At 41.6% G+C, this 12568-nt stretch overlaps 1 protein-coding gene across 1 annotated transcript in view; it reads left to right on the forward strand.

Moving 5' to 3' along the window:
- The window catches only part of PPP2R5C (protein phosphatase 2 regulatory subunit B'gamma), a 326481-nt gene that overhangs the window by 59696 nt on the left and 254217 nt on the right, over positions 1 to 12568 (forward strand). The window contains exon 3 of the mRNA XM_084630786.1: positions 7930 to 8029. Within this exon, the coding sequence (XP_084486912.1) occupies positions 7930 to 8029 (100 nt within the window). The remainder of the gene's footprint in view (positions 1 to 7929; positions 8030 to 12568) is intronic.

The raw sequence follows: 12568 nt of genomic DNA on the forward strand, positions 1-12568 counted from the left end.
AATATTTCGCTTAGCTTCACATCTATTCCAAGATGTCCTGAATAACATAAAGTTCATTTACATGTGTACAGTTCTTTCCCCTGGGGCTTCTTGCTGTTCTTACCTGACTGGTTAGACAGTATGTAAGTCCCTTGTAGTCCCAATAGTAAGCAGAGTATGTGTATTTAATACCTCCAGGGAGTATCTGATATTATCTCTCCTGGATGGTAAGTGATCCACCACAGTATTCACACCAGCTCTTTATAGAGTGAAGCAGCTCACTTCCAATGCTATAGTTACCGTAGTAAAATACTCAAAGCTTTTCCAACGTCCCAGTTCTTCATATCTATGGTATTTTCTATGTCCATGTCCTTTGTTAGTTTGAAATAGAAATAGATAATAGAAGTAACTCCTAAAAATAAACATTCTTATGTAGCCAGAGAGCAAATTTACCCCCCCACCACACACACACACACACAACCACACATTTCACCTGATTCTGATATCTGTAGTAACAAACGAAAGCAGAGCGATATCTATTATGACTTTTTAAAATAGTTTTTTTAGGCTGCTGAGCTACTGGTTGAGGAAATTCTGGGAACCATACAACGCAGAGCGAAAAGAAAAAAATGTTTCAAGTTATTTGATAGCAGCACTTAACATTTGTCATGAAGGACAATCAGGAAAGAATACTGTGCGACGCTGTTGTCAGCCAGATTTATGGCACATGGACATGGAGAACATACTGTGCTACTAATTCCTCAGGCACATGCATGCAATTTCAAACAGAGATCAAAATTAGCCCAAAAGGGTTTGGGCAAGGTGGGAAAGGGGGGGTGCATTTTATAAAGGGAACCATTTATTTGAGAAAGTGATAATTGTATTAAAAGTTAAGCAAACTACCAGGATGATTTCTTTTTCTCCTGTCAATGAGAGTTAGGGTCCTTCTACTAGGCTATATGTCAAGTGACTAGCAAATGACTCGAGAGACACATGAGACAAATTCAGGTGGTACTGAATTTGAGTTTTTCTCCACTACTCTTTGCAAGTGTATTTTCGCTTTCAGTTGTGTATTTCTTTTCTAAAAGATATGCCCAGTAAAAAGAAAAGGAGGACTTGTGGCACCTTAGAGACTAACCAATTTATTTGAGCATAAGCTTTCATGAGCTACAGCTCACTTCATCGGATGCGTTCAGTGAATGCATTTCCACTGAATGCATCCGATGAAGTGAGCTGTAGCTCACGAAAGCTTATGCTCAGATAAATTGGTTAGTCTCTAAGGTGCCACAAGTCCTCCTTTTCTTTTTGTGAATACAGACTAACACGGCTGCTACTCTGAAACATGCCCAGTAAAGTAATTACCATTGTAGCTCTGTTTTTCTGAAGTTCATGCAAACTCATAGTTTTAAAAATTAATGTTAAATCAAAATTATGTGTGTAATATCACAAATATATAACTATAATATGAAGCTGCATTGATAAAAGTTTTACCTGTTCGATGCCTTCTCGAGACCATTTGTGCCATAACACCTACAAGAAATCAGCCAGTGTTTAATGGCTAGGCTGAGATGCAATTGAGCAGAGATGCCATAAGATGGGGGAGGGAAATTCAATGAAAAAAATCACAGAAAATGTTCTTTTGTTTGGCTGAATTTTCAAAGTTTTCTGGCTAGCTTTGGTGGACAGCTGAGGGGGATTTGGAGAAAGTCAATATTGATTTATTTATGGAATTGCAAACCTAAAATATACACATAGGAAATGTATGTGAATGCAGATATTTAGATAGATAAATTGGGTATATTTGATTATTTTTCTTCACCCCACATTTCATCTTCTTAGAGCATAAGCTCTTCAGGGCATGGACTGCTTCTGTGGGCTAGATCCTGCACATGGATGTACCCGGGCACAAGCCTGCACCCATGCAGAACCTCATTGATTTCAAGCACAAGCACAGGACTATTCCCAGGTGGATCCATTTGTAAGATCTAGGCCTATGGTTATATGGCACCCAGCACAACTGGGCCCTCATTCTGACTGGGTCTGCTGGATGCTACTGTAGCATGAGTACTTAATAACAATGTGCATGCATGAAGTAATAAATAAGACTAACGCAAAGTACAAGTTTTCCTGTGAGCATGATGAGCTTCACGTCTCACAGCCAGCTGGTGGTTTTGCAGCTTTCCATTGCATCACAGTACACTATGGGCTTTGACAGGGGCCTTTCCATTGACTTCAGTGGGCTTTGGCTCAAGCCTTAGGGCATCTAAATGTTGAAAAGTCGGTGCATGCTCCGGCTCCTGGGTACTTCTTTGAAAAAGTGTAGGATGCAGCAAGCAAATAGGCTCCCGGGAGATTAATAAAAGCACAGTTGCAATTATGGCATCTTTAACTTGAAACTGAAAGAGAGGGCGTTTGAGACAGGTCCACATCCTGTCAATAAGGTTGCACACCTCTTGAGTCAGTGTGGAGGGTAGGTGTAGCTACACACAGCAGTGAAAAGCAGGCTGCATCCACACGGTGGTGTGTAGTTACATGTCAGTGAGAAGCTCTGACACGGGGGAGGCAGTGGGGAAAGGCTCGGTAGCAGGGAGCTGCTGGAACTTTTCCTCACTGCCTCCCCCTGCCAGAGACTTTCCCCGCAGCCGGAGTCTTTCACAGTGGCAGAGCTAGGCTCCAGCAGGTCCCTGTGGTGGGAAAAGGCTCCAATAGCAGGAGGCTGCTGGAATCTTTTCCCACTGCCTCCCCCCTGCCAATGTCTTTTCCCCCTTGCTGGATCCTTTCCCTCCAGTGGGGAAAGACCCCAGCAGCAGGGAGGCAGCTGCAGGACATTCCACTGCTAAAAATAGCAGTACAGACGAGGAGGCACAACTTGGGGGAGCAAAGGGTTCAGGCATGTCTTTATTCACATCTCTGTCTACACTGCGGTTTACACCCATGCTAGAAGGGCATGCAGTGTATGTACTCTACAGACAGCCAAAAGGAGCGTGCAGTGTAGATATACCTTAGGTGTACCTTCATGTAACATACACTGTGAAAATATAAGAACGTAAAGAAAATATCCAGGGTCTAGATGACACCATAAACCTGCTGATAGGCTACACATTGCCATGGCTGTGCTTTTCTCTTTGCAGTGCTGCTTTTTTTCTAGCCGTACAGTGCAGTAACCAGGAAGATAGGACAACCCGATTCTCAATATTCCATTAGCTCTATAATTATGTTTATATTTCCCAAAGCCAAAACCACTATTTTCTTCAGTTCTAAACTTTCTGGAAACTTCCTAGCTTGACTAAGGCTGTCATCTTCTTGGATTTAGGCACCCTACATTTGAGATTAGGTGCATACAATCTGCCACACATTCATGATTTTTTTGAAGATAAATGTGAAGGCTTTGTAGTGAGCGGGTATGGTCTCTACAGTCCTGTCTACCTTAAGGAAATACTCATGAGTGTATAGCCCTGGAGATGCAAAGCAGGATTTACACCAGTGCAGTTTCAGCTGGTAACACAGAAATAAGTTACACTGGTTTGAGCCCGGCTTTGCACTAGGGCAGTATTTCTGCATCAGTTTTGCTCTGAAAATGCAACTACATTGGTGCAAATTTACTTAGTGTAAACAGGGGCTAAGTTTAGTGGATAAACTATGAAGAAACTGCTGAACACTCACTGATTGGACATTTTTAGTCAATATGCAATTATATTCTTTAAAATTCCAGCATGCTTGGTTTCTCTGACCTTCGGCACAACATTTGTACAGAGGTTTAAGGGCCAAAGGTTTAGTCTTACCTAAATCACCTTTAGCATATAAAGGTGCTCCTTAAATTCCAACATATAAGGGGTGTCACCCTTAAGGGTTCAGCCTGTAATAGATCACTCTCCCCCTCCTCCCAGCTAATCCCAATCAGCTGGAGATCAGGTTGCTCTGTTTAGTTAGGAGACCTCTGAGGAAGAGCTGGGGATTTTCATATGGAGCTGGGTGAGCTCAATTAGAGAGGAGAGGAGAGGAGAGGTGGCAAATGCCCTCTGTATGAAATACTCTGAAAAAAGGCTAAGTAGGAAGGCGGGAAAAAGCAGACAGACTACTCCCAGGGTGAATTGGATGCCTAATTGGAGGCAGGATCCCTGATGAGCTGCAGCCTGCCTGAGCTCCTGATGGGGAGCAATGTGCCCCAGCCCCTGGGGCTGTGGGAGCATAGGACTCTGGGATGAGGTGTAGGGAAAGCCTATCACAACTGAGGTGTGTCTGGGAGGAAAAGGTGGTCTGCTGGGCTGAGGGTCTGGCTGTGGTCAAGTTTTCTGTTAGACATTGGTAGAAAACTCAGAAGCCTTGGAAGGGGCTGGACTCTGTAAAGTTGTGTGATTAGAAGACCAAGACACTCCTATGGCCAGAGTACACCAACAGAAAATGAGGGAAATGGTGCTGTAATACCATATCTAGCCAGCAGAGGGTGTGTTGGGGCAGCAGTTTTGCTACAAGGGGTTATAAGTAGAATCCAATTTCCCTGCCCATTATATGGGTGATGTGTGAGTAGCAGGGCTATACAAGAAAAGGGGATGCTGTCTTACGGGAGACCACATAAGGGGAAGTGTGTGTATTCGTCCCTCACAGCTTGCTGGAAACTGGAAAAACATCTGTTGACTGTTACCTTGTGTTCGCTGTCACTTTGATCCTGTTTTAAAGCCTTCTTTATCTTAATAAAGCCAATCCTAAGGAAAGGGACTTAAAATAAACTCTCTCCAAACTCTCCTTCAGTTCATCTTCCCAGATGGTGTATCTGCCTACTGTCTTGGAAGCAATTTCTACTCATTGATTTTAATACCATGTGTTAACTTTAATACCAGGCATTAAATCAGGATACATCTGTTTGTAATACTTACTATTATATCCATCCTGTTGAATGTACCATCACTAGTAAATACAACAACTCAGTTTTTGGAAAAGAAGTCAACGCTCAAGCCAGGCTTTTGAGCAAGTCAAGAGACAGCTAAGAATATTATGGGCGTCTGCACTTCACTTTTTAATAAGGCCAAATAAAAACATTACTGGATGGGACTAGTATCAGCTACTGCTTTGATACAGACAAGCAAAGATGATGGCTGATGGCTGTAAATTCATCATGAAGGATACCACGCTGTGTCACTTAGTTTGTGGGTTTTTATTTAAATCTCATGCAAGACAATAGAAAAGTGCAATATTAACTCGTATTTGGACTGAGCTGCATATCCATAACTGGATATCTCAGTAAAACGTTTCCAAGTCATGACTCAAACTTACCTCTTACACAGTTCAAAAAAATGCAGATTGTCTTGCTATATTTTAATGATTGCTGAAATGTGGTATTTGCAATGGTTCAATTTAATGGTGTGGGGGGTTTTTTGGTTTTTGTTTTTGTTTTTTCCAATCTGTCTGCAATCCTGTCTGTTGATAGGGGAATCTTATATGGCCTTGAGTTGCAGATTTTGTCACCAAGTTTGAGTCTGCAAATGGCCACTTATGTTCAGTATGCTTTAAAAAAATCCTACCCTGAAATCCACAACAGGATTGGCAATATTAAAATGAATAATTTATGTTAATCACTTCATAAATGAGGCATTTCTTAACTACTGAGTTGGGATGATGCTCAGGATATCTGGTAGAATTATTTGTTTAGTCTTTCTCCTGTTCATGTATCATTCTTGAACTGATTGATATTTAATGTATTGATAACCCTTCACTGACTAATAGGTGAACAAATTTCAACTTAGCACTTGTAAGCCCATTGTTTCAACTCTCTGCTTATTTGTGGTATGTGATTGGTAATCTCATATCCTGTTGGTTTTGTTCCGCCATTAGATGCCTGAAAATTCTTTAAAAGGAGTCTAACAACTAGCAAATAACACTTATTTGGTATGAATAATCATGTATCAAACACTTAAGATTTATGAATCTCCAATGGACATTTGAACACTAATGAACACCTAATAATATGACCATAAAATTATTTGAACTTACTCATCTTCTTTTGTACTATTCATCTAGCTCTAGTTTTCAGTACAATGCAGGATAGGGACCAAAACTGCCGTAACACTTAATAAAGGGGATACACCATAAAACTTGGTTTCACTATTTTTGCAAAACTCTAAACTGTCAGAGCCCTTATGTCTGTCTCTTACTGCATCCAAGACACTGCATAACAATTTATTCTACAGTCAAACAGTTAAAAAGAAGATTCTATGAACCTTGAGGTAAGGGTGAAGATGGCACGGGGAGGTGGCCCAGGGAATTAGAGAAGCCATGTGGCATAGTTAAAGGGACACAGCAGCTGGCTGCTACCTACAGGGTCCCTTGGCTGGGACTCGGAGTAGTGGGCTTGGGTTTCTTCCCCACCCACCGACCCCCAGTTAGCTACTGGGGGGAAGTGGCCTGGACTCTGAGGCACCTCAGAGGGGGAACTGAACTATAGTGGCCCAGCTGGAGGGCTGTAGCCAAGAGTACAAAGACATTGTTCCTGCTCTGGGTTAGGGCAGTGCCCCAAGGCTCCCTCCCTGGAGACAATCTGAGAGAGAGAGCAGGCACATACACTAGGCCAAAGGGGTGCTCATGAGAAGCGAGAGTACTCCATTACACAGCCCTTGTTAGCACTGGTGAATTTTTCAAAAATGCCATTGATACCTAGCTTTTACTGTTAGTGTCCTATGAGAGAGCTCTAGCAGTCTTTAAAAAATGCCCTCTGTGACCAGAAATTCCTTCCAGAACCAGAGAAACCTTTATTAGTTAAAGTTTTGTCAAACCACCACATTTCACACACAACATTTAACTGGAATTTTTTTGAATCAAAATGCTTCCTCAAAAAGTTCCTCACAAGCTCTTGTAGAGTCATTCACTCAGTGGTGTGAAGTTGAATTCAGTATTTGATTGGCCAACATGCTAATGCATCACCTCTACTGAAAACATGGCTAAGCATTGGCTAGCATCCCTGCCTGTACAATCAAATTCTGAAAAGCAATGAACCTGCCCCCACCATGGAATCACATGTTCTCAATCTGAACAAATCTATATTGTCTGACCACCTCTCCCAATCTTCAGCCTCTCTCTTCTTTCTTCCTCTCCAGCTATGTTCTTTCTCCATCACTACATTCTTGTGTTGCTGTTCTGCTGCCCTCCCGTCTACATTCTGGCATTACAGTGAAACATCCAAGAATTCCCTTCTTTGAAGTGTGTTTGTGAATCACTCTGTAGTCTTCAACAATATTTTTAAAGCCCCAATGTTTTCTTAATCACTCCTGAGACCCACAAAATAAAGTAAGGATATTATCTTTCTAATGTGCAGCCTTGGTTGTTTTTTCTTTTGCCACCCACACTCTCTCATCTCTCTCCAGATGCTCTTCTCTGCTCTCTTAGTAGAGCAGGCGTATGGTTCGCAAGCATGCCAGCATCTGACTTCACATTTCAGTTATTTTATTCCTGTATAAAGCATAGAGGGATGTTACTACACCTAAGACCATGTGGGGAGAGGGGTAAGAATAGCTTTAATGGGGTCTCTAACTTTTCAGAGATAAAAGGTGTAGTGTTCTATTAAACTAATTGGGGCATGGCAGTTCTCAATAATAATTGATCATGTTGGGTATCCCACTTCCAACAAGTGACCTATGTCTGATGTTTCAGAGGTAGGTCAAAATGCACTGGTGCAATGGTGTCTACAAAAAGAAGGAAATGCCTGCCTGACCCCTGCAGTGATCAGATAAACCCTGCAGTGGAAGAGTTGGTTATCCTTAACTTAGTAACATTAAACTGATCACAAAACTACACAGCCTTTTTTAGCTGTTTGAGGACCTTCCATTTTAAGGAGACAAGGAGAGGAGAATCATTCTGAATTCTAATAAATTATGGTAAATTAATCCGTTATTTCTCAGTTTATATTCAGTGCCCTCTCCTTTCTATTGTTCCCTGAAGATACTTCTGTTTGTATTACAGGGACTTATCTGAAGTTTGTCTGAGAGAAAGATTTCCCACCTCAATGTTACAGTCTGCCCCACAGCTGCTCAAGCAACACGCTAAATGGATAAATCTCAGGGTAAGCATATACATTTCATGTTTATGAACAATAGGGATTCAGTAAGAGAGGTCCCTAAAAACAACAGTTATCTGAACAGTCCATGAAATTGCTGGAGATGCTGGAAGCACTCAGGGATGGTTGAGTGGCCAGTGAAAGTGGTTAGTAAAAGCTGCCATGGGATTAGGCACGATTAGGAGGATGAGGGACCCATGATTGGAGACTCAAAGTAAGTCGTTAACCATTTGAAAAAAAACCCACACTCAGTCCTCCCAAAATGACTGAAAGATGAAAAGTTCAGTGAACTTCCCATGAGAGAGGGGATTTGAGGCAGGAGAGAAGAACATTGTTACGATAATGGAACTTGCCAAGCCAATTTGCAGCAGCCTCATCAACAAAGTGCAGAGCCTTCAGACCACCATCCAATCTGGCCAGAGCTGGCAGCCAGCAGTGAGGTGTGATGTCTGTCTTTGGCCACAACTGCATGTGGGATCTTCTCATTGGCCCCAGGTGTGATGGCTGGCTGCACCTTGACCCTGTGCCTATTCAAAATCGGTTCAGAAAGGCCCAAGAGTGGCGTGGCAAATCAAAGCATGGTACATGCATGGTTGGGTATATTATAAGAGACCAGTTTCTGATGTCAGTTGCAGACAGTTCTTCATGCCACATTGATGTCAGAGAGATATCTGGACAGGGCAAGTGGGCCCACAACAGGTGCCTTGACAATAAGCACTCTCTTGGGGGGGTTAAACAGGTCTGTGTACAGTGATACGCTCGGGTTTGCCCTGATCTTCTCAACCATTCTGGCTGTAGCATCCTCATGACAGATGTGTAGGGGAGTGACGTTGCTTAACACAGGGAACCACATTACTGTTGTAGGTCAAATCATCCCGGTTATGATGCGCATGGTTGGGTGTAGCTGGGTGTCAACCAACTTGACATGAGAAGAACCGAGCCAGCCCAGAGCACAGTCTTCTGCTGCAGAGTAACAGAAGATTAAACCGATGATCAGAGAGTTTGAGCATTTGATCCCCAAGAAAATGTGGCCAATTTGCATAGAAGGCTGTTATGTATCCTCATCACAGCCACAGTTTTCCTCAGGTGGTTAAGATATGTAAGAGATCTATCTAGAGTTACTCCAAAATAGAATGTGTGGGATTCATGTTTCAAACAATGACCATTGAGAAAGATATTTCATTCTTGATCTGCTCTGCCATTGCAAAGACGGAACACACTTGAAACAAACTTGGTTGTTCATGTCATGGATACTGTCATGGATTACAGTATTCAACCAATCAAATCAGCCTTTAGGGCACCTTTAAGTTCTGGGAGTCACCATGCTTGGATGCCTAAGCAAATACCATCCATATATGTGAACTTGCAGGACTGAGTGAGTGGAAGGTTGTTTCTGTACAGTTGAATAGCATCAGCACCAGCACAGTCCCTTGGGTAGACCATTAGTTTGTATTTTTCACACATTAATTCTGCCTCCCATGTACACTCGGAAATGTCTGTTGCAGAGGAGAAGTTAAGCACACTGACTACCCAGGCGGGGTAAGAGCCCCATGTGCCAGGCCACATCATATTCTGCTGTTAGGTCTAGAAATAAGGCTCCTCCCTTCTTCAGGTTTTTCTGAAAATCTTTATTAATGACTGTTGTCAAAGCAAGCAGTTGAATGCAGGTGCTCTGACCTCTCCAAAAGCCTGCTTGTTCGATGCTGAATATTGACTCCATTTGTGGGGAGATGCAATGAAGAATAAAACACTCCAGCACCTGGAATGGCACAGACAACAGATATGAGTCGATAGCTAGCAACATTATGTGGGTCTTTCTCCGGTTTCAAACCCCTTCCATTTTAAAAGCATTTGCCGTTTTTATCTTCAGTCACTGTAGATGTTCAAAGTGGGGATATCCCCAGTTGTCTCAATGTCTTTCCATTAACTTTAATAGCTCATTCTTGTCTTTCCTGGATTGTATAATGTATCATTCCTTGAGTCTGGTTTTGTGTAAACACCTGGCTTGGGGTGCCCTTCCCTAGCTGATTGCTCACTGTCCTGCTGTGAGGTGGAGCTGATGTTTGAGCCCAGTTCTCTATATACATATATATCCAGGCCATGGTTATGAATTTATCTCATAGTGATTAAGTTTTGAACACTTTATCTTCCCTAAAGACCTTAATTGACATATTTGTACAGCACAGTAACCTCGTATACAATCAGCTGATTTAACTGCTTATTCTTGAGTCAAACCCTCTGTTCTCCCATTGGGATATCTGGACCCTGATTGTCACAGGACATTGGAGACAAGATCAGATTTTCTGAGGAAGGGGTGGGAGCAACAGTTCTGAGTAAGAATGGAATGGTGGTAATGATGCAGGAAGCTAATGTTAATAAGCAAGATCATCCAAGAAACAAACTCAGCTGGGCTCAATTTTTAAATGCACCTCAAACTTGTCCAATTTGCTCATGCTTTGTTCACCTCAAAATGATCTTTGCCCATTGCCTATACCTAAATGCATGCAGAACAACTTTTCCATTACTCTCAGCAGCATTTAGCTTCTGCTCGGTCTGTTTTTAAGCAGTCAGCGTGAATTACTTTTTGAGCTGCTCTTATATTGATCCTAAGCTTTTTGAACTGGTGCTGCCATCAGGCTAAGAAGTTTGAAAATGAAAAATGACCTGACCAGGGGTGTTCTTGTGACTTCATGGAAAGTGGTCACTCTTCTAGGAAACGATAGGGCCAATATTTTCAAGTGTGGGTGCCTAAAGTTAGGTTCCTTAATCCATATTTAGTTTCTTAAATGCCAGCCTTATTTAAGTGACAAGCACCCACAAATCCCAATAAACATAATGTGAGCTCAGGAACTCACCGCCCATCGTGAGTTTTTATAATTAAGGGTCTAGATATAGATTTAGGAGTCTAATTTTAAGTGCCCAGGTTTAAAAATTCTGGTTTAAGTTGGCGGGGGGGGGGGGGAATTTCAGATCTTTGGTAGCTGGCGAGACTGTGTTTGTTGGCTCAAAGAATTTCCATTTCTTATTAGTTATTTTGACTGAAGGAGTATCCAGTAAATCTTCCTCTTGATTCTTCTACACAGCAGCTATATGTCCCTTCTTGTAGAACTACAATAATATACCATGCTGTTTCACACCAAGGACATGTGATGCACCTTTCAATGACAAGCATTAAAATTCACATACATCAGCTGGTAACCTCTCTGCATTCCTTACTTCTGCAACTTATTTCTGCATTCATACCCGCTAGAATCCAAGAAGATTCAATCCCGTTATGACCTAACCAGAGCTAATATTCGATGCCTCCAGCAGGACAAGGTGTTAATACTGCAGGGTAGACAATGACCTCTGCTCTGAGCAGAACACCTCAAGCACAGAGAAAGGAATTAAACTAATTGCTAATGAATAACTTTAAAACTTCTGACTCTCTCTGGAACTGCTTTCCCGACAGGGCTTCCTCCAGCTTCTACATAATAATTAAAAGCAGGTTTTGGTGGCACCATTTCAGGGAGTTTAAAGCAAGCAGGAATTTCTGAAAGTGAGCTATTGCACTTTTTCAACACCAAGAAGTGAACAGAATAAGCACTCCTGATTTAACACATACAAGAAAAGAAGAAAATGGAAACAGTGATGGGAACAAGCAAATAAAAAAAATACAAGCTATGAAAATTAAGACTGATGTAAACTGGGGGAAAGGGCTATTTAATATGGGGGTCCAATTCAACCTGTTCCCTGATGTTCATCTCCTCTGGCCTCTCCGCTCCAGAGCTCAGACTTCCAGACCCATTTGAATGTACAGCCAAAGCAAAAATGGATCACGTTCTCCAGAAGTTGCCTATACACATTTGGAAAAGAAAGCACATAATGTGATATATGAAGGATCATGAATAGACATGAAGGAAAAACACACCTTTAGTTCATTAAATAAACAGATAATTATTTCCTGAACCTGAAATACTTCCAAGACATTTTCCTTTTCTTGCACAAAATATGGCTTTAAAATTCAGCTCTACATACCAGCAACTCCTTTTATGAATTCATATTTCTTTGACACAGTCATGCTGTTTTATTCACAAACATAAGTGAAATGTGTTATTTTGTTGATTCTTTCTGCTCTCTATTAAATGTCATTCCCATGTCAATATGATTTTATAAATGTTAGCAAACTACTCAGCAAAAAAAATTTCAAAACCCCAAAGTGATGTAGATACCTATGTCTCATTGAAAGTCAGTGGGACTTATGCTCCTAAATGACTCTTGAGAATGGGTCTTAGCTGCTTTTGAAAATTCTAGACTTTTCCTTTTCAAAGTGCTTTATAAATATTGACTAACTCCCAGAGGTCAGTTAACAGTATTATTCCTATCTTACACGGGTGAAACTGAGGCAGAGTCATTCGTTGACTTGCCCATTGCACACAATGAGCTGGTATCAGAGCAAGGATTCTATCTCAGGAATTCCTAATGCCCACTTGTGTATTTTGACCACATCTGTCTAATAACAAAATGCCACTGTTGTTACTTTTCTTTTCTTTAAATGGATGAAAT

The sequence above is a fragment of the Lepidochelys olivacea genome (assembly GCF_965140295.1).
Source record: "Lepidochelys olivacea isolate rLepOli2 genome assembly, chromosome: 6".
Taxonomy (NCBI): Eukaryota; Metazoa; Chordata; order Testudines; family Cheloniidae; genus Lepidochelys; species Lepidochelys olivacea.